Source organism: Alosa alosa, chromosome 6, assembly GCF_017589495.1.
Source record: "Alosa alosa isolate M-15738 ecotype Scorff River chromosome 6, AALO_Geno_1.1, whole genome shotgun sequence".
Classification (NCBI taxonomy): domain Eukaryota; kingdom Metazoa; phylum Chordata; class Actinopteri; order Clupeiformes; family Clupeidae; genus Alosa; species Alosa alosa.
In genome coordinates, this window is record NC_063194.1 from 29,204,116 (window position 1) to 29,225,264 (window position 21,149).

The window sequence follows — 21,149 nt, forward strand, 5'->3', positions numbered from 1 at the left end:
GTCTGCAAGATGTCCTACAGGGTGCTTGTGGGCCTTGTATCCATCTTGGTTAAGGTAGCCAAGATGTCCTACAGGGTGTTTGTGGGCCTTGTATCCATCTTGGTTAAGGTAGCCAAGATGCCCTACAGGGTGTTTGTGGGCCTTGTATCCATCTTGGTTAAGGTAGCCAAGATGTCCTACAGGGTGCTTGTGGGCCTTGTATCCATCTTGGTTAAGGTAGCCAAGTTGGGGTTGTGCGCGTGTGTGTGCTATCTACCTTCCTACTACGGGCTGCATACCATGGGTTAGTTTTGTGTGTGTGTGTGTGTGTGTGTGTGTGCTGTGCGGGTTATTGAGTATGTGTGTGTGTGTGCTGTACGGGTTATTGTGTGTGTGCGCACGTGTGTGTCCTACCTTCATGAAGGCGGCCAGGTTGGGGTTTTAGTCGTAGAGGGAGGCGATGATGTGCGTGTGTGTGTGCGCGCATGTGTGTGTGTGTGTGTGTGCGCGCGTGTCCTACCTTCATGAAGGCGGCCAGGTTGGGGTTTTAGTCGTAGAGGGAGGCGATGATGTGCGTGTGCGTGTGTGTGCGTGTCCTACCTTCATGAAGGCGGCCAGGTTGGGGTTGTAGTCGTAGAGGGAGGCGATGATGTTGAACCTGATCTTGACCAGGATGCCCTCGCCCAGGTTATTCTCCGCAGCGATGGCCGACAGGGCGTGGAGCAGCTCGATCTGCGCCGCTCTGAGGGACGACAGGAAGAAAGGGGGATCAGAGAAACACAGAGAGAGGGGTGACCAGAGAGAAAGGGACCAGAGAAAGGAGACGAAAGGATGACAAGGGAGAAAGGGATCAGAGAAACATAGAGAGAGGGGTGACCAGGGAGAGGGGGATCAGAGAAAGGAGACGAAAAGATGAGAACAAGAAAAGAGGGAGACAAGGGAGGATAGAATGAAGGAGGAAGAGAATGAGAGAGACGAGCACACACACACACACACTAGTGGGGAGAAGGGACACACACACACACACACACTAGTAGGGAGAAGACACACACACACACACACACACACTAGTAGGGAGAAGACACACACACACACACACACACACACACACACACACACACACACACACACTAGTGGGGAGAAGGGACACACACACACACACACACAATAGTAGGGAGAAGACACACACACACACACACACACACTAGTGGGGAGAAGGGACACACACACACGCACACACACACACTAGTAGGGAGAAGACACACACACACACACACTAGTGGGGAGAAGGGACACACACACACACACACACTAGTGGGGAGAAGACACACACACACACACTAGTGGGGAGAAGGGACACACACACACACACACAGAGACAGAGACAGACACACACACACAAGTGGGGAGAAGGGACCTGTGTGCAGTGCACAGAGATGAGAGAGGAGGATATATGAAGGAGGCAGAGCGTGCGCGCACACACACACACACACACACACTCTCTCTCTCTTGCTCACCTGTCTGTGCCCTTCTTGCCTCTGGCCTGCAGGATCTCGTTGAGTTTCTTGACCACCACAGCTGTGTTGATCTCTGTGCCTTTGGCAAACATCTTGGGCTTCTCCTGAGGAGACAATGATGAGCTTATAGACATATCCACACACACACACACACACACACACACCTTGGGCTTGTCCTGAGGAGACAATGATGAGCTTATAGACATATCTACACACACACACACACCTTGGGCTTGTCCTGAGGGGACAATGATGAGCTTATAGACATATCTACACACACACACACACACACACACCTTGGGCTTGTCCTGAGGAGACAATGATGAGCTTATAGACATATCTACACACACACACACACCTTTGGGCTTGTCCTGAGGGGACAATGATGAGCTTATAGACATATCCACACACACACACACACACACACACACACACATCTTGGGCTTGTCCTGAGGGGACAATGATGAGCTTATAGACATATCTACACATACACACACACACACACACACACACACACACGTCTGACCACGCCCTTACTCTCCGACCTACAGCCCTCTCCTCACCTTGACCAGAGGGACACCCCCTTTGACCTTCTCCCAGCCTGCCTCTTCATCCTGCTGCTCGTCAGCCTCCTCCTCCTCGGTGCGCTCCAGCTTGACCTTGGGCTTGCGCTTCTTCTCCTTGCGGTCAGCACCCTGGCGGTCACCCTCCTGTGTCCTGGAAGGTGTGTGTGTAGAAAACCATGATCAAAAGAAATGCATGTGGCTGAGTTAATGTATGGGGTTTCAATGCATGATTGATTGTTTTCCCCCTAAGGATTTTAAATACTTGAAAACGTCAATTTGCACATTGTTAAAACAGCAATCACAATAGTTTTGCAGACGATACATCTCACCCAGCTCTAGTCCACACACACACACACTCACTTTTTGAGGAAGAGGCCGGCCAGTGAGGAAGCGTTGGCATCGCCCTCTTCACTGTCGCTGCTGCTCTCCACCACCTCGGAGCCCCAGTCCTCATCATCCTCGTCACTGTCACTGGACGACTCCTCATCCTGTCACACACACAGACAGCCGGAATGACTAACTGACCCCAACTGAACTCCGTCTATTGTCTGCACTGCCAGGAGGGTTGCAGGGCGCATAACACACTGTCCATCATCACAGCTGGCCAGGACACAACAGCAGCAGCATCATCTGGGCTGGAGTCAGCACAGCACAGGCTGTGCTCATATCCACAGATTATAGGCATTTTTAAATGTGGACAATTTTTATGCGTCTTGCACTTTTATCCATGTGAAAACTGTTTTCGGTCACTGAAAGTGAGATTTCCGAAAAATCCGTTGAAGTGTGTGGACATATCACAACTAAAGAGCAGGACTGGGAGTCCCATGGCTCCTTCTGCACGAACAGAAAAGGCTCTTCCTGACCACCAATTGGATGAACACGTTCCAGAGATAGCCACTCACCGCTGCCCCCTTGAGGAACTTGCTGGCGTCCGGCACAGGCTCAGCGGGAGGCTTCTTCTTCATGAAGTTCTTAGCCGTGACCTCCTCTCCCCCATCTTCATCACTGTCAGAGGATGAACCTGCAGAGAGCATGCACACACACAGGCGCGCGTGTGCACACACACACACACACACACGTCACAGTGTCGTGGTTAGGTCACACATATAGGGAAGTCTTTCTGTATGCGACTCTCGTAGTGAATAAGGGCTGAGGGTTTTTATAATATAAATACAGGATTGACATCACGCCCGTGTCATTGTAGCACTGCTAGAGTCACGTACCAGATTCTGCTTCATCTTTCTCCTCCTCTTCCTCTGCAGACTGATCAGGGTTCTGGGGAAAAGGCAGGCGAGTTTTAGAACCACACTGAAGCACCACTTCACCTAAAGAGCTAAGATTGTCGACAAACACGACCAATTCCGAGTGGCTGTATTGGCGGTACCTCTTTGTAGCTGCCGATCTCGGTCTCGTAGTCGCGGTTGTACTTGCGGATCTTCTGCCTCAGAGTGCTCAGGGCTTTGGCGTTGTTCTTGTTCATCTTCTTCTTGCCCTCCTTGTCCTCCCATAGCTGAGCGGAGGATGCACAAGACAGACACACACACACACGGGTCAACCTCTCACTACATGAAGCTACAGACACTTAATGACCAAAGGAGCAATAATCACATCTACGGATGAATATGAGGAAGTGAAGGTTAATCAAGCGATTCACTTAGATTTGCAGGTTGTGTCTAATGAATGTTACTGACAGTAGTGTAGGTGACCATTCATTCATGGACATGTCTGTTAAAATACTACTACCACAAGCAAGTCATCCACAGATGTATCTAGTGCTACTGTTTGGTCCACTTGGCTGAGTGGCTGTTCAAATGATGCTGAGTGGTGTGCGTTGGTGTGTGTGTCCTGATCCTGCTGATTAACGTAGGTCGTAAGTGACACAAATCATGCATGAGTGTGTGTGTGTACCTGGTTGAGGTAGTCCTCCAGGTCGGCAAGCAGTCGGATGTAGAACTTGGGAACACCCTCCTTGTCCACTATGTTTTTGCTCTTGACAAACGCTCGACATAGCTGCTCAAACTCCTCCAGACACTTGGATATGTCCTTAATCTTCATGGCATTGCGGATGGTCTTGATCAGGTTGGTGAGCTCCTCAAACCTGGACAACATAGGCACATCTCAGTAGGAGCTTATTCAGCAGGGATGCTCTGGTCATCCTTCACTGTAAAGCGCTTTGGGTGCATTGAAAAGCCCTATATAATACAATGTGATGCTGCTGTCCTCTCGCAAATGTTTACTGACCTCTTGTCCTTGGCACTGCGAACCACCCTCTTAGTGTCCTCCTCATCGTCGCTAAGCAACAGGTTCCTTCAGGAGACAAACAAAACAAAAGAACATAAAAAAATATTGCACTAGTCTTGATGATAAAAGATTTTCAAAATCATAATTGAAATATAAAGTACTGACTGCTTGGTGAAAGTAGTCCCGGTTGCTTTAGGGGTGAGCTCATCGGCGGACGATGACTCCTCCGACTCGGAGTCGGATCCAGTTGCGAAGAAACGGGACATTCCAGTAGAAGGTTACCACTGAAAAGAGACAGTTACAAATACAGTGCATTACTTGATGCAACGTTGCCTGATGCCTATGTAACCAATATTTGCCGACTTGGTGAACGGCGACCCCATAAGATCTTTCAGAGGCAATGGGAATGTAAACACGGACCGTTAAGCAAAGCACAGTATTATCATAAGGTACACTGGGTCATGTTCGGAAACAATCTACAAGCTTGCTCCCTTGCTAGTTCATATTTGCTCCGATTTGCTCACACATAACTTCACTGGCTAATCCCACTAAGTTAGCAACAGCTAACGCTAATTTAAATGTTCCCGAACACATGATGACATAGCATGATACATAAACACCAAATAGTGATGGCAAATAATACAAAAAATATGTGAAAATGGGGAATTTGTCGCCACTGGAAAGCACATTTCGATGTTCATATTTCGTAACAGTCTTCTAGCAATTCTCGTATGGCTGAGCAGTTAGCAGATAGCATCGCTCAAAGGGCCCGGCGTCGGCTAGCCAGCTGGCAAGGTAGCTAACCTTAGCTAACCCGCTGCTCTTTCATTATTCATTCATGATTATCAACGAAACTTCATGATATATACTTTATATTTATATCTTGTCTCACCTGTTATCGAGTGAAAAAACGTATTCCGTGAAGTGTGTACTGTCTGCGATGAAATTTAAAATCCAGGATTGCTTTTGGTCAGCACAAACGACAGCGTGCGCCTGCAACTTTCAGCACTTCCGGCGAAAAAGGAAGTCTTTGCCGGATTCTTCGCGGGAGTAATGCTAGGGCTTCGCTATCCTCGTTACCGCAGCCCTGCCACCCAACGGATGGAGTGTGAATTGTCGTTTGTTACTTTGGTACACTTTCACCCGCATTTCAGCAGATAACCTAATAATTTGAGAGCCTCCGTTGATGTTAATTACAACATACACCGCTAAACAGTACTCGTCTCTCTATATTCATTACATGACCAGATACAATGGTATACAGAGATGCTCATATGTAACCAGCCCTGTGAGATGAAATTCCTTTGCTTGAAGGGTCTGTATTGACACCTTTTATTTATTCTATCGATAGAATGATGGGGAAATATTTACGAGGGGAACACATAGGCAGAAATTCAGAGCACTGCAAATTCATACCAGCCTATGCTATGGTCAGACTTGTTCACCTGTTGCACAACGGAACCATTTCCTTAAGGTTGAGGAACTTAGTGGTTGTTGAAAAACCAGTTGGGTAAGTGATATGACTTATTAATACATCTGGTGGTATACATTTGTACACAACACCTTCAAGATTACTTATGAAAGACGTGCAACACCTGTTTGATGAATTAAAAAAAAAAAAAAAAAAAAAATTTCAAGGTACATGTAAAAAAAACCCACTTGTGCAGACACAGGTAAACTTTATACAAAAGTACAGTTTTATTGTCACAAATAATTAATAATAAAAATCAAGGAGAAGTCCTAGAGAGAGAACAGTCAAAGGGAAAGCACATTTCAGAAAGAATGCAGTTTGGTTTGTGTGCCACCAGTTGTTTGGGTCACACCTCTAACAGCAGAGAGAAAAAGCAGGGGGTGTACACGTGTTCATGTATGTATGCGTGTCCTTGCGTGCGTGCATGCGTGCGTGGTCCATTGGTACACCAAGCTTTGCAGTGGTCGGATCGTAACTTTTCAACTCTGATCCAGACCTTTAGACGACTGGGTGAGTGCAGGGCCACTGACGCTGGACCGCTTCCAGCACCGACCCGGTGCGGGCCAGATGCGGCCCACAGCCGGATCACGGCTGCCAAGAGGTGGACTGGAACAGAATACCTGGGAGCAGTGATCCAACTGCCCACTCTTTCACAAAAGAACAGACTGAAAAATAAGATGCTATGCAAAAAGAAAAGAAAAAAGAGAATAAGAAAGGCCCAGTCGCACTATGCCAGCACACACACACACACACGGGCTGGAAAGGGATTCATTCCTCTCCTTCTGTGTTTATCTCCCTCCTCTCTTCTCACTCTGCTTCTCCCCACAGTACTCTTCACATTCATTAGAAAACTCTACTGCTACAGCATAGAAAGGGGGTTATGGAGGGGGGTGGGTGGGGCTACAGCAGTGGGCAACGTACGCGCGCGTGTGTGTGTGTGTGTGAGAGCATGCGTGAGAGATGGTTGAAAACTTAAGTCCAGGTGTTCTTTATGGGTGCTGAGGTGAGTGTGTGTGGAAGCTTTGAGTCTTTACAAAACAAAATCCTTCAGGGGCAGGTAGAAAAAAAAAAAAAAAAAAAAAAAAAAAAAAAAAAAAAGAAGAGAGTTATGAGCAAGAAAGTAGTTTAAAAAAAAAAACAAAACAGAAAACAAAAATCCACATTAAGACAGTATGGAGGGAAGATGGAAGGAAAGAAGAGGAGAGGAGGAGAGGGGAGGGTAGAAATACAAGATGGTGCGGAGGATGGCATCTCCTGCTGCGCATGTTTTGCTTCCTGAGGTCGGGGGGGGTCACAGGAAGTAGTCGGCCACAGGCTTTTTGGAGGGGATGCCGCGCGTCTCCTGCGGCGCCGCCTCAAAGATGATGAACTCTTTCTGCAGGTGCTCATCCAGCTCCAAGATGGCCGCCACGTTACCACACCTGGGACAGGGGAAGGACCAAACAGCTTTGAGACAGATACAGAGACGGCTGATCAGCTTTAAGAGGTGCCTGTTGCATAGCAACCTCCTCAAAGAATAGATTACATGCCCGTGCGCACACATACACAAACGCCTAAATGCGTCTTGAATGGTATGATAAGGTTTTTGACTCAAGCATACACCAACAGTAGAAGTTAGGAGCTAACCACACACACGCACAGCCGTAATTAGAAGCCAACCTCACAGTGCACACACAGCCACAGTTAGGAGCTGACCACACAGTGAACACACTCACTCACACCTATAGCAGTAGTTGGGAGCTGACCACAAACACACACACACACACACTCACCTATAGCAGTAGTTGGGAGCTGACCACACAGTGAGGACTGTCTCGTTGAAGTGCCATTTGTATCCCTCCATGACCAGCTGATGGGCTCGACAGATCATGTCTATGTCGTTAGCAGCGTTAAACTGGGCCACGACGTCACTGCCAAACAGGTAGCCAGCTCCGCGCGGACTCACACCCCAGCCGGTAGTGTCTGACGGGGGAAGACATGCGACACAATACACATCAGAAAAGTCACTTCTGAGACATGGGACAGAGGAATGACTACAGGAATCCTAAACACCACACACAGATGTTTCTTTCAGGTTGACAAGCCTAATACTCTGAGAACTATACATGCCTTGAAACCACACACATACACATTGTACGTACGTACAAACACAAAATATGTTCAGTGGTGCTGAACAGACTAATGAGCATGTATAATAACAGTTATATATTAGTAGTGTAAACTATATAGAGAACAGTATAAATGTATACTATATACGTATACATATATAAAAGTAGTATAAACCTGGTGATTGTTTAGGTCATGTTTATGCCATTTTAGGTCTTTTTCAGCACCACTGTCAGCCTATTGAAATGGCAACATGAGTCTGAGTATCTCATATGCCCCAACAGAGGCAGGTGTTGGTTCACACGCGCTTACCTTCAGGGTCTGACCAGAGGAGGTCGCACATGGGGCCGTCATGTGGCACTTCCTGTTTCCTGTCGATGGTTCTAATCTGGTCCAGTGTCTGTATGGAGGGCGAGAGACCACCGTGCACACAGAAGATCTGCACACAAAGAGAGACATTACAGTTAGCACAACAAGGCGAGCCACCTCCACGCTGAGGTCAAGTCTCACCATCTCAGCCCCATTTCTACAACCTGTGTGTGCTTTGTGTTGCTAGCTTGCCATCTCAGCTTTGTGTTGCTAGCTTGCCATCTCAGTCCCATTTCTATAACCTGTGTGTGCTTTGTGTTGCTAGCTTGCCATCTCAGCTTTGTGTTGCTAGCTTGCCATCTCAGTCCCATTTCTATAACCTGTGTGTGCTTTGTGTTGCTAGCTTGCCATCTCAGTCCCATTTCTATAACCATCTCAGTCCCATTTCTATAACCTGTGTCTCGGCTTTGTGTTGCTAGCTTGCCATCTCAGTCCCATTTCTACAACCTGTGTGTGCTTTGTGTTGCTAGCTTGCCATCTCAGCTTTGTGTTGCTAGCTTGCCATCTCAGTCCCATTTCTATAACCTGTGTGTGCTTTGTGTTGCTAGCTTGCCATCTCAGTCCCATTTCTATAACCTGTGTGTGCTTTGTGTTGCTAGCTTGCCATCTCAGTCCCATTTCTATAACCTGTGTGTGCTTTGTGTTGCTAGCTTGCCATCTCAGCTTTGTGTTGCTAGCTTGCCATCTCAGTCCCATTTCTACAACCTGTGTGTGCTTTGTGTTGCTAGCTTGCCATCTCAGCTTTGTGTTGCTAGCTTGCCATCTCAGCTTTGTGTTGCTAGCTTGCCATCTCAGCTTTGTGTTGCTAGCTTGCCATCTCAGCTTTGTGTTGCTAGCTTGCCATCTCAGTCCCATTTTGCTAGCTTGCCATCTTTTGTCCCATTTCTACAACCTGTCTCAGCTTTGTGTTGCTAGCTTGCCATCTCAGCTTTGTGTTGCTAGCTTGCCATCTCAGTCCCATTTCTATAACCTGTGTGTGCTTTGTGTTGCTAGCTTGCCATCTCAGTCCCATTTCTATAACCTGTGTGTGCTTTGTGTTGCTAGCGTGCCATCTGCTATCTTGCCGTACAGTCATTGTACTATTCCCCATGTACTATAGCCCCATGTGTACTGGGTCTATTAATGAGATTTCCAGATGTGTATTTTTGACAGACAGACACAGACATACACACACACACTCCTTTGGCCTATTCTGAGGCAGGAAATGTCCTGATGTTATTTTAGAAGCATCAAGACCACAATGAGTCACACAATTACAGCAAGCACAGCAACAAGCACTCCAGCATGTGCAACAGCAAGCAGAACTGCCCTACAGCAGACATGCAGACCACAGTGGGCAACACAGGGCAGTGTACGCTTATGTGTTCATTGGACATAGCCAACTAAACAAATGAAATATGGATGCAATTATTCCCATCATCTTATAAGAATTAAGAATGCACGCAATTATTCCCATCATCTTATAAGAATTAAGCATGCACGCAATTATTCCCATCATCTTATAAGAATTAAGAATGCACGCAATTATTCCCATCATCTTATAAGAATTAAGCATGCACGCAATTATTCCCATCATCTTATAAGAATTAAGCATGCACGCAATTATTCCCATCATCTTATAAGAATTAAGCATGCACGCAATTATTCCCATCATCTTATAAGAATTAAGCATGCATGCAATTATTCTCATTATGCTAAATTGAAGTAAAAACAAAACAATTATCACCATTTCACTATTTTATTGAATTTTTAATCATTTCTATTTTTATTATCTTATTACTTGTACTATATTTTAATTGCTTTGATTTGCCGTTGTTTACGGATTTCTACTGGTGACTCAAGTACAAAATGCGCTACACAAATAAAACTGCCTTGTCTTCACTCATCATATTTAAAGAAGTATTTGACAAGAGGGGGTTTAGAGAGGCCTGCACCCACCTTTCCATCAATGATGGCCGAGAGGGACAGGTAGTCGAAGATCTCCGTGCAGTACCTCCACACAGTCACAGAGCCGTACTTTCTGAGACACTCGTCGTAGAACCCATACACCTGCGTGATCTGCCGCGACTCGTGGTTGCCACGGATGAGCGTGATTCTGTCAGGGTAGCGCACCTGAGGAAGGAAGAGAAAGGCAATACCAACAGGTACTGAGAACAAGTCCAACGACACGGGTCAGTAAAGCCGCTGGGAATCACACCCCTACACCCACACTTCAGGTGCCTCCTGAGGCAAAAGGATTCATGAGCTGGCTAAGAAACACAACAGGACAGGGACATCTCTCTCCATTTTCAAAAAACTCCTGAAGACCCAGCTCTTTAGAGAACATCTCCTCTCATAGCACTATTTACAACTAGTCTTGCTGATCCTAGCAATTACCACCTGTCTTGAACTGACACTCAACTGTTTAAAAACAGCACTCACTGATGCACTTATTCTTACTGTACTCTACCTTTTTAAATTGTCCTAAAATTGTCGAGAGAATTGCTTTAAAACTTAAACTTGTTTACCATGTTGTTAGTCGCTTTGGTTAAAAATGCATCAGCCAAATGTAATGTAATATGCATATGAACATGTGAGGGGGAGAGTAGTGTTACCTTGAGAGCCAAAAGCAGGAGAAATGTCTCAACACTGTAGAACCCTCGATCCACAAAGTCGCCCATGAAGAGGTAGTTAGTCTCCGGAACATCACCGCCCACCTGAGGAGTGACCGTGCAGACCATGAGGAGAAGGGATAAGAGTTCCGGGCTGGTGGCACATTCTTGCTATTTCACATCACTGCTCTAAAGGTAAACAGGTCTCTGAAGGAACTCCTGATACCCTGAAGCAGACTCTGTTCTCCAAGGGCGTTAGGTTTACCTTCTGACGCTGTCGGTCATTGGCTTAGCTTCCTCTGCTGGTACGTACTAAACTTTTACTATCTGATTAAACCGCTCAACCATAATTATCCACAAATTATAACTGGTGAACGGGAGATTGCACAGACTTTAAAATGTTCACCATTTTTGGCAGTTTGGAGGTACTTTGAACAGGTTCCTTCCTCACAAAAACAGCTTTACACCCAAACAAAAGGAGGACATTATTTGGGTCATGGCCAAAACAATCTCTAAATAAAACAACAACAAACAGCAGAAGATCATTGATTTAATACTCAGCAACACTAACATCACAGAAGGTTTCCAGATTAAAGTTCTTCATGAAATTGGTCGACATTAATGCAATCTACCTAATAACTACCTGGGGAACTAACTTGATATCTTGAATGATCATTAAACCACTTTATTTCATATGAACATAATAACATTATTATTTCCAAAAAAGCAAGTAGTGCAATGTTTGTTATACATTATTCTGCCTCAAAAGTGCATTTGAAGGTTTAATCAATTGGAGAAGCTGGCAAGAATGTGCTGATCTGCAGTTTGACGTGAATGACAACACAACACACTTACTCTAAACAGCTCCTTCAGGTCGTAGAACTGTCCATGGATATCACCACATACCTGTGTATAGAAGATTAAGTTAGCACTCTTAAAAGACAGGACACAAAATGAAACAAACTGATTATGCAAGCTAAAGCATTCCTACTTACTGTCACTGGAGAATCTACTCTCTGTACGTTGCTCTCCTCCACAAGGATTTCTCTGTGATGGGACAAGATTTCATTCAAATAGGGTCTTAAGGTGAAGAACCGCTTTGCTCAGTTCAAAAATTATGGACAAACCAACCAGCTATAACATAACTTAGAAAACGTTAATGTCCCCAAGAGGCCATTTGTTTTGCAGTACAGGCATGTTGACACGTAATCCACAGGACTTTAAACCAAAAACAATGACTAAGCATTTATGTTCTGCGTCAACATATGTTGTGTGTCTGGGTCACCAAGATGGTGTGTCTCCCTGCTTGTTGTTATTTACCTGGCTTTGGCACACAGTGCTTTGACCTCATTTTCTTTGATGAGCTCACATCTCCTCAGCTGGTCGATCTGTCTGTCCAGATCGCTGATGTCACCCATGGCCAATTGCACAAACAAGGGAGATGAGACAGAGGGGGAAGAGAGAGAGAAAACACCCAGCTGTACCCCAATCACGTCACTCTGGTAATCAGTATGGCAGACAGACAACCACTGTTCCTGCCTCAGACAATACAGACTCCCACGCAAACACACAGACGAGAGAGGGGCCGGGAAATTGATGCAAGAGATCTGTTGAAAGAAAGAATTAAACCATTTAGAAAATAGCTTGCAAAACGAACTAATTGTCAAGCCTACGGGGGCACACACTGATCATACATCGCTCTTTAAAATTCAAAAACGGATCCCTTGTGGTAGAGGAATAGTATGACAATATAACTTCTACGCCACAATACATTAAACCGACAGAGCTAAACTAACACAGTGCAGGGAGGATATCCCAATTTAGAGCGCGGATCAAATGGGTTCTTTGGAATCAAATCAACGCAAAGTGATTGTGTATTTTAATCAATCGTTTAAAAAGGTGGCTAACGACCAGAGTCCATTCAAGCAATCGGGCTATAATACCGTTAGCTTCACGACTCTGAGGCCGCTTTGCAAAGCTATTAGCACCAACAGTGATGGCAGAGATCTACTCGACTTATATGCAAACTATCAGAAACAAGCTGAAATACAGAAGCAAACTACACAACGTAAATAATCTGATATGTATGTGCACCAAAATGAAGCGCTAACTTTTAAAAATCCCGGTTCACTCTTCGGCTAAGGTATTGGCGAGGGGTTACGCACGTTAACTGTACACATAGGCTAAATAATGGTTAGTTAACCCTCGGAAACGACTGTATGTGATTTGGAAAACAAAATGTAGCTTTTTAGAAGTATAATCCAGCCACCAAGCTTGCTATCCAATGTTGAATCTAAACGACGTCAACTGAAGGAAATCGATTAGGTAACATTAACCCCTATAACGTTAGCTAAAACGCTAACAGGAGCCTGCTAGCCTTTCAGCTGCGAAACCACTTAACTTAACCTAAGGTTAGCCAACTTTTTTAATGTTTCGGTGAAGCGCCATTGACGATAAGGTTTCGCTAAAATAACACACTTGCATCTATTATGTGACCCTAAATTGACGTGAATACTTTAAAAACGTAATCTGATATTCAATTAAAAAAAACAGAGTTATCTTGACCTGTTTCACGACGAACTCACTGTGGGAAGTATTGCTAACGTTAACTGCTATCGCTAACGTTAGCTAAAGTTACAAGTTGAAGCATGCCTGCATGACAAAATAGCTTATTTAGCGACCCAGAGAGAATAGGTATCTTTATATAATACGGATCAGTTAACTGGCAAAATTACAAGCAAGCAAAAAACAAGCACAAAGGTAGACTTTAGAAAACAGCACATAACTGTGAATGTGTACTACCTTCCAACTAACGTTAGTCGTTCCCTTGCTAAATGTCCTGCCTTAAAACTATCTAGTTAGCTTATCAGTGACATAACATCATAATGTTGGCCAATCTACTCGGCCTCTGATAAACGCAAGCACAGCTATAAGTTACCCATAGCATGGCTATCCCTTTGCTAGTGCTAGTATCACAGTAGATAATAGGGTGGGCTAGGGCTAGCCAGCAGTGACTAGCTAACATGCTAACCATTAACCTAGCCGGCTAACCTAACGTTAACGAGAAAAAGTCGACTTTCGTCGCATTTGTTCACAACAATAAATCACCTAGAACAATATTCAATTGAATCGTACGTTACCTCAATCACATATATGGTGTAAATATCGAAATTCTACTGTAGGGGTAATTTCATTCGTTCTCGTTTTTCTTCTTTCTCCCGGTGTAATTCCTTCTTTTCTTACCCCACCTCAATCACCGGTGTCTGGTAGCGCCTCCCTTTCCGAAAACCCACTGACGTCGTGCGGAACATACTGCGCAGCCGCCCTCACAGGGGAGGGTCTCCTATCAGCCATGGTAACATTTAGAAACAAATGATAAACATCAGCACTAGGTCCTAAAGGGAAAAAAACGATATAATGTCATATAATTTATTCTATGGAAGCCCGTTTGCGCCACATACAAAAAAAATCTGATCTATGATATCTCATTATTGTGAGATACTATCTCGTTATTCTGACATAGTATCTCGTTATTGTGAGATAGTATCTCGTTATTCTGACATAGTATCTCACATTAACGAGATACTATCTCACAATAACGAGATACTATGTCAGAATAACGAGATACTATCTCGTTATTGTGAGATAGTATCTCATTATTCTGAGATAGTATTTCATTATTGTGAGATACTATCTCGTTCATAGACCAGGATTAGGCAGCATATTAATTTCAGTTTCGCTGCCCACGCACGCATGCCACAGTTGATGAGCAGATGGGGTGCACATTTTGCCATTCAGTGTTGTCCACCGATTTCTGACCTTTATTGTCCATGCCATGATACTGCTAACATCACCTCATAGGCTGAAGGCAACACAACGTCAACCTAGCCTACATTTGAATGATTTTGTGACATCGCAGGAACAGTACAGGGGTTTTTAACATCATTACCCCATTGTGACTATATGAAATGTATATACAGTTTCCGTCAAGTCTACACATTATGCGCATTAGCAAACCTACACTAGCCTACCCCATGCAGCAGGAGCAGGCTAACATTAGCTCTGGAGTTTGTTCGAGGCGCCTGAACTACTGATTAAGGAAACCAATGAAAAATGCTGATAAACATCACCAAATGCCATTAGTTTCTGAACATTATGTGTTGGTAAACATCACGGTTCTGACAACACTCTCAATACAGTGGTTCTGAGTAAATAACTTACATTAAGAATTCACAATAACGAGATAGTATCTCATTGAGATACTATGTCAGAATAATGAGATACTATCTCAGAATAATGAGATACTGTCTCACAATAACGAGATACTATCTCACAAAAATGAGATACTATGTCAGAATAATGAGATACTATCTCAGAATAATGAGATACTATCTCACAATAACGAGATGCTATCTCACAAAAACGAGATACTATGTCAGAATAATGAGATACTATCTCAGAATAATGAGATACTATCTCACAATAACGAGATGCTCTCTCACAAAAACGAGATACTATGTCAGAATAACAAGATAGTATCTCACAATAATGAGATATCATAGATCAGATTTTTTTGTATGTGGCGCAAACGGGCTTCCATATTATTCAAATGTAGGCTATACAAAAAAGTTTCCTTGACAATTTTGTTCAGCTCATAAAGTAGGCTACACAAGGCCTACCATCACATTAAACTTTACTGTCATTGTGCAAATGCTGTTTGCTGTCTAACCAGAATTGCAAAAAAGCAGAGAAGTGCAATGTGACAAAGTAGGCCAATAGACAGGACGGGATAGTGCAGTGTAGACAATACAGTTACAGAAGGTGGTTTACACTAATATAAATTAAATAAAATATAAATATCTGCAGTGTATTAGCAGTAACCTTATCAGAGCAGAATAAATATGGCTATGTAGTATGAACAACATGTACAAATTATGTGCAGTGTAGTAGCAGTAGGCTAACATTATAAGAGTAGTAAGAATAATATAGATATGCAGTGTATTAACAGAATATACAGAATAAATATGGATATTTAGTATGACTGAGACTGAGGTGGAGTGTGTCACCAGCTTCAAGTTTCTTGGTGTCCAAGAGAGGATCTCTCTTGGACCCTCAACACCTCTACCCTGATCAAGAAGGCTCACCAGTGTCTCTTCTTTCTGATGAGACTAAAGAGGGTCCATCTGTCTCCTCAGATCCTGGTGAACTTCTACCGCTGCACCATCGAGAGCATCCTCACCAACTGTGTAACAGTATGGTATGGCAACTGCTTTGCCTCTGACCAGAAAGCACTGCAGAGGTTGGTGAAAACTGCCCAACACATCACCGGTTCCTCACTCCCCTCCATCGATGCCATCCAGGGCAAACGATGCTTGTGTAAGGCGCGCAGCATCATCAAAGACTGTTCTCACCCCAACCATAGACTGTTCACACCACTCCCCTCTGGGAGGTGTTACAGGTCTCTCCGCACCCGAACCAGCAGGTTCAGAGGAAGCTTCTCTGCGGTTGTCACCATATTGAACTCTAGCTCTGCATCCCGGTGACAAGCAACAAACTGACACACACCCCCTCCCCTCCCCTCCCCGCTGGACAATTGCCCCAGTGGTTCTCAAAGTGTGGGGCGGGAGACATGGCAGGTGGGGCGCGATGAAGTGGAGGATTTTTTTTGTGTGCCCATCATTAACGATGCCTTTGTTTAAGGAAGATCAAAGATTCAAAACAAAACATTCACACACAAACATAGGAGTCATAAACAGACCGACTTATGAATTAAGAACATTTTGAACCAGCGGAACGAGACCAGAAATATCAAATACCGGAAAGTCAAAATGCAAAAAAATATATATATTTTAAGTTACCATTTTGCCTGGTTGATGGGGTCATGTGGGGTTTGTAAATTCCACGAATGACAGAAAAAGTTTAAGAACCACTGCACTGCCCTATCCCACCCATAGTGTTTATTTTTTATTTATTTATAAATGCACATACTGTAACTACACTTATAGACCCTTTCATCAATAAAAACAAAAACAATGCTTGAACGTTCTATTTGGGCCCCAATCTACTTCCTCTCCATTAAGATAACATATGGAATGTTAAAAAGGAAGTCTTGTGGGGCCAACTATGATGCTGATAATGGAACTCTCTTGAAAGGGTCCATACATAGCCATATTCTACTGCTCTTCATTCTATTCATCTTGCACATACACTTATTCTTATGCTCTTATAATGTTACTGTTTCTGCACTACAATGGTACTGTTACCACACTGCACATAGCTGTACAACATATTGTAAATATCTGTCTATACATATTCCGACCACAACAAATGTAAACATTTGGATTCCAATTTTTTCATTTATTTATTTATTTATTTATTTATTTAACACTAGTAAAGTAAAGTTACATTGGCATTTATGATTTATTCAAGTCATGAAAAGAAGGCATGACCCATCACAAAGTAACTGATTAAAAAATAGCTTGCCAGCACTCAACAACAAACTGACATGCAGTTAAACTTCATCAGTTCTGGCCACAGGTCATTCTCTTATTTTTCGGGGGACTTCCTCAGTTTTCCCTTCAATTCAGCCATCATGAAAGGCGTCCCCATCCTGCAAACAAGAATAGACTGTAAACAGGCTGGCAGGACTTCACAGGGCACATCACACGTACCATAGACTGTATACAGTCTATCACACTTACACTATAAAAGGACAAACGTATTGGGATGCCTGCCATTCCATTACATTCAGGCCTACCTTCATTCATTTAGCAGACACTTTTATCCAAAGCGACTTACATTATATTACAAGGGCATTGCACCCTGAACAACCTGGGCTTTGGATGCTTTGCACAAGGGCACAATGGTGGAAGCCGGGACTTGCACCCACAACTTTTCAGGCTACTGCATGCTAGCCCAGCTCCTTAAACACTACGCTACCACCACCCCATAACACCCACAGGAACTTCAATGATATCCCATTCTAACTCAATATGTATTGATATGGCAAAGCCCAATGGGGGTGCCATTGAAGTCCCTGTGGCAAGCATCCAAATACCTTTGTCCACATAATTTTGCTGAAGTCAAGTATCTTTTGCAAAGGCAAGTACCGGTATATACTGTACGGCATGATTTGTCAGTTTCAGTTCATCTTTGTGTGTACCAATGTGTGCAGTCAAGCCCATAAAATCATAACAATCTGTATGCAACCTGCATTGTGACAGGCACAGTACACTCAAACATTCAGCTGCAGGCACTAAAAGAGATGCACGCTGCATATGATAGGATGAAACTGACAGAAAAGTCCTGTGTTGGCGTACCCTATGGCATGCTTTGGTGGCGTCCACTTGGGTTTGCTTTTGGTCTGCCCCTCCTCTGCCGCATCCTCTGTCTGTTTCTGTTCTGAGTCAGATTTCTGCCGAGAGAGAGAGAGAGAGAGAGAGAGAGAGAGAGAGAGAGAGAGAGAGAGAGAGAGGAGCAGCCACATTAACAGACACTGAGCTTTAAGACGTTGAAAACAAACCATAATGTGGCTCCTAGTTTAAATGAGGGACAAAGTGCAAAGTGTAAAGTCTAAAATCAATGTTAATTTAATAACTAGGCCAAATCTATTTGCTATTAATAGCATTACCCAGATCCTGAGCGCAAATGCTGGTGGGTTATGTCAATGCTCCAATCAGCCACAAGACAGCTTCAGTCACATGCACCTGGCTCTTCGCTCATAACTGACTTTGCTCTTTGTGCCCCATTTAGTGTGCTACCACTGCAGACAGCTCAAGACAGCTTGCACTGTGTCAAAGCATCACACATGAGTATGGTAAATATGATGGCTGAAATTAGTACCTGTGATAGTGAGCTTTGGGCCCTCTCTTCCTCTTTCGGCTCTCTGTTGGTTTTTCTCAACACAGGAAACCCAGCTCCTAATCCTGGAGGGGCAGCAGTGGAAACATGCCATGTCAATCATCTGGCCATCTACTAACAACCACTGGGGCCTACATGGAATCTCTTTATAAACACAAGGAACAAGCCAAAAGAACACCCTATTGAGTGTGTGTTTGTGTGTATGTGTGTGTGTGTGTGTGTGTGTGTGTTTGTGTGTGTGTGTGTATATATGTATGTGTCTTGTAAACATGTGCAAATGTGTTTGTTCTTTAATTTTGCTTTCACTCACCAGGCAGCTTGACACCCATGACCCCAGCCCCTCCCGGGGGCACCCCGCGTGCGGGAGGCTTTCTGTTGGGGTCACCAGGGAGGGCGTCCTGCCGAGGACGGGCCCTGGGGGTGGGCTGCAGAGAGGCCAGATTCAGGAGGCTGCGTGGGTCTTTGGGAGGGCGGACCAGAGGGTTCTTCACTGCGATGCGAGACTTCTGGACAGAGAAGTCCAAAGAGGACCGCTGGACCCAGGAAAGAGGAGATTAAGGGTGCAAACAACACTGTGTCTACTGATGACGTAAATAAACATATTTCCATTTGAAATCAATGCAATTTACAAAGTTCTAGTTTAAATACAACAACTATTACTACTTCAGAATTGAACTGAACTGAAGAGAGTGTGAAAAGCAGGCTATTTACCTTTGGCCCTGCTGTGACGTCTGGCTCATCTTCTAGCGCCTCTTCCTCTGCTCCAGCACGCTCCAGCTTTCTCTTCAGCAACCTGTCATCCAGGTGTGTCGCCTCTCCATCCCTCACCTCTATGGTTGCCATGTCTTCAACATCTGGTTCTTCATTTAGTCCTGCCATGTCTTCTGGTAAAGCCTTTTGCAAGTCTTCCTCCATGTCATCTGGTCCTGCTGCTGTGATTCCATCCCGTTCTCCTGGCACTGTGTCTTCCAACTCAGCTTCTTCATTCATATCTGTTTGGCACTCCGCCACTGGTGCAGATTCATTTCCTGCCTTGTCTTCTAGCAGTTCGCTTTTGTTTTCTACCAGGTTACTTTCTGAAGCTCTTAATTCTTCCTGAGTCTCTCTGTGTTCGTTGTCCTCATCGCTACTCATGGATCCTGTTCTACACAACTCCTGCACTTGAGTTCTGCCAGTGTGAACTGATTCTTCTCCAAATTCTCTCTCAGACTCTGGGATGATGCTCTCTGGTGGTGCTTTTGGGTCCATGGGGCCCTCAGATAGCTCTGGGTTTTCATCCGTCTCAGCCTCTGCCGTAAATATAACATCTGACTCCATCAATTCCTCTTCAACTGACAAGTCTGTGAGTGTTGCTGTGGTCGACCCCTTGAGCTCTAATTCACTCCCCTCATCCAATGATTTTGATTCCTTAGATAATGGCATCTTTATTTTAAGTTCTGCTTCCTCTTGCTGTCTATGTATTGATTCAGACACTGGATTTGATACAGACATGTCCATAAGAGTCATCTCTTCAGGCGCACCACATGGCACAAACTCAGTGTCAGCCATAACATTGTCATCATGAGTATTTCTAAGGATGTCTGATGCGTGGCCATTCTCTGTGTAACCTGATCCTGCAGCTATTTCAGATTCCTGCAGTGCCAGTTGTGATTCCCAGGGTGTGTCCAACCCTGTGTGTTTGGGTCCGCTGGTTAGGTCTGCCTCTGTGGAAGTCGAGTCTGCGTCTTCCCTCAGGAGTGAAGCATCTGTCCCGGTCTCAATGAGCTCCAACTCTGCCTCATACAATAAGGCATCACTGGCCTCTGTGACAGGCGATGTGAAGTCATCAGTGAAATCGGTTTCACCTTCCTCAGAGTGCCATCCTTCATGTGCCTCCTGGACATCAGTGTCCTCGGGGTCAATGGAGACCCCTTCATCCTCTGATTCCTCTGTGGGTCTCAAACCTTCAAACTCATCTCTTTCCTCTTCTTCCCCTCCTCCTCCTCCTCCTCCTCCTCCTCCTCCTCCTTCTTCTTCTTCTTCTTCTTCTTCTTCTTCCTCCTCCTCTTCTCCTCCCACCCTCTCCTCCTTCAGTGGTTCTGCTTTTTGTCCTCTCAGTTCCTCTGCACCAGCGTCCAGGGTAATATCTGTGACCTCACTGTCAACATCCATCATTTCCTGTGGGTTTGCGTTCATTTCCTGTGCACTTTGTCTAACTAGCAGTAGGTCCTCTTTGATCACCTCTGAAATGGTGTGTGTTGTGTCCGTCACAGTGACCGGTCCAGCTGCTGTTGGTAAATCCTGTAACATTGCAGCTGCGTTGTCATTCCTGCTGTGCTCCTTAATCTCTCTGTCTCCATAGTCTTCCTCAGAGCTAATGTGCTCCACTCCTTCACACAGCTCTTTGTTATCACTGACTTCTGCTGTGGCATCTTCTTCACAAACTGATTCCAGCACCATCATCTCTTCC

General features: G+C 44.6%; 3 protein-coding genes across 3 annotated transcripts; all 3 read right to left on the reverse strand.

The window, feature by feature from the left end:
- Positions 1-579: 579 nt before the first annotated feature.
- On the reverse strand, positions 580-5,340 carry eif3c (eukaryotic translation initiation factor 3, subunit C; the record flags this gene model as incomplete). The annotated part of the gene is given in 11 exon segments (XM_048246274.1): positions 580-721; positions 1,497-1,600; positions 2,060-2,213; positions 2,423-2,550; positions 2,965-3,083; positions 3,286-3,337; positions 3,447-3,572; positions 3,971-4,160; positions 4,304-4,369; positions 4,469-4,587; positions 5,196-5,340. Coding segments are annotated over 10 exon segments (1,182 nt in total), but the record flags the coding sequence as incomplete, so codon positions are not given.
- Positions 5,341-5,977: 637 nt separating this feature from the next.
- ppp4cb (protein phosphatase 4, catalytic subunit b) lies at positions 5,978-14,118 on the reverse strand. Its single transcript, XM_048246630.1, has 9 exons — positions 13,981-14,118; positions 12,161-12,447; positions 11,836-11,887; positions 11,696-11,746; positions 10,844-10,945; positions 10,188-10,361; positions 8,193-8,319; positions 7,547-7,736; positions 5,978-7,195 (listed from the first exon to the last, which is right to left on the reverse strand). The coding sequence occupies exons 2-9, from the start codon at positions 12,256-12,258 to the stop codon at positions 7,066-7,068; spliced, it is 924 nt and encodes a 307-aa protein (XP_048102587.1). The 5' UTR covers positions 12,259-12,447; positions 13,981-14,118; the 3' UTR covers positions 5,978-7,065.
- A 3,080-nt stretch (positions 14,119-17,198) lies between these two features.
- Positions 17,199-20,710, reverse strand: si:ch211-136m16.8. Its single transcript, XM_048245848.1, has 5 exons — positions 19,412-20,710; positions 19,011-19,233; positions 18,683-18,765; positions 18,160-18,254; positions 17,199-17,450 (listed from the first exon to the last, which is right to left on the reverse strand). The coding sequence occupies exons 1-5, from the start codon at positions 20,246-20,248 to the stop codon at positions 17,387-17,389; spliced, it is 1,302 nt and encodes a 433-aa protein (XP_048101805.1). The 5' UTR covers positions 20,249-20,710; the 3' UTR covers positions 17,199-17,386.
- Positions 20,711-21,149: the final 439 nt, after the last annotated feature.

Excerpts from the sequence above, each read along its gene's own strand:
- ppp4cb (XM_048246630.1), bottom strand. The coding sequence starts at position 12,258 with ATGGGTGACATCAGCGATCTGGACAGACAGATCGACCAGCTGAGGAGA. Across the intron at positions 11,888-12,160 it reads GCACTGTGTGCCAAAGCCAG|AGAAATCCTTGTGGAGGAGA; the intron begins GTAAATAACAAC and ends GTCCCATCACAG. Across the intron at positions 10,362-10,843 it reads TCCTGCTTTTGGCTCTCAAG|GTGCGCTACCCTGACAGAAT; the intron begins GTAACACTACTC and ends TTCCTTCCTCAG.
- si:ch211-136m16.8 (XM_048245848.1), bottom strand. The coding sequence starts at position 20,248 with ATGGCTGACACTGAGTTTGTGCCATGTGGTGCGCCTGAAGAGATGACT. Across the intron at positions 18,766-19,010 it reads CATGGGTGTCAAGCTGCCTG|GATTAGGAGCTGGGTTTCCT; the intron begins GTGAGTGAAAGC and ends CTGCCCCTCCAG. Across the intron at positions 17,451-18,159 it reads CCACCAAAGCATGCCATAGG|GATGGGGACGCCTTTCATGA; the intron begins GTACGCCAACAC and ends TCTTGTTTGCAG.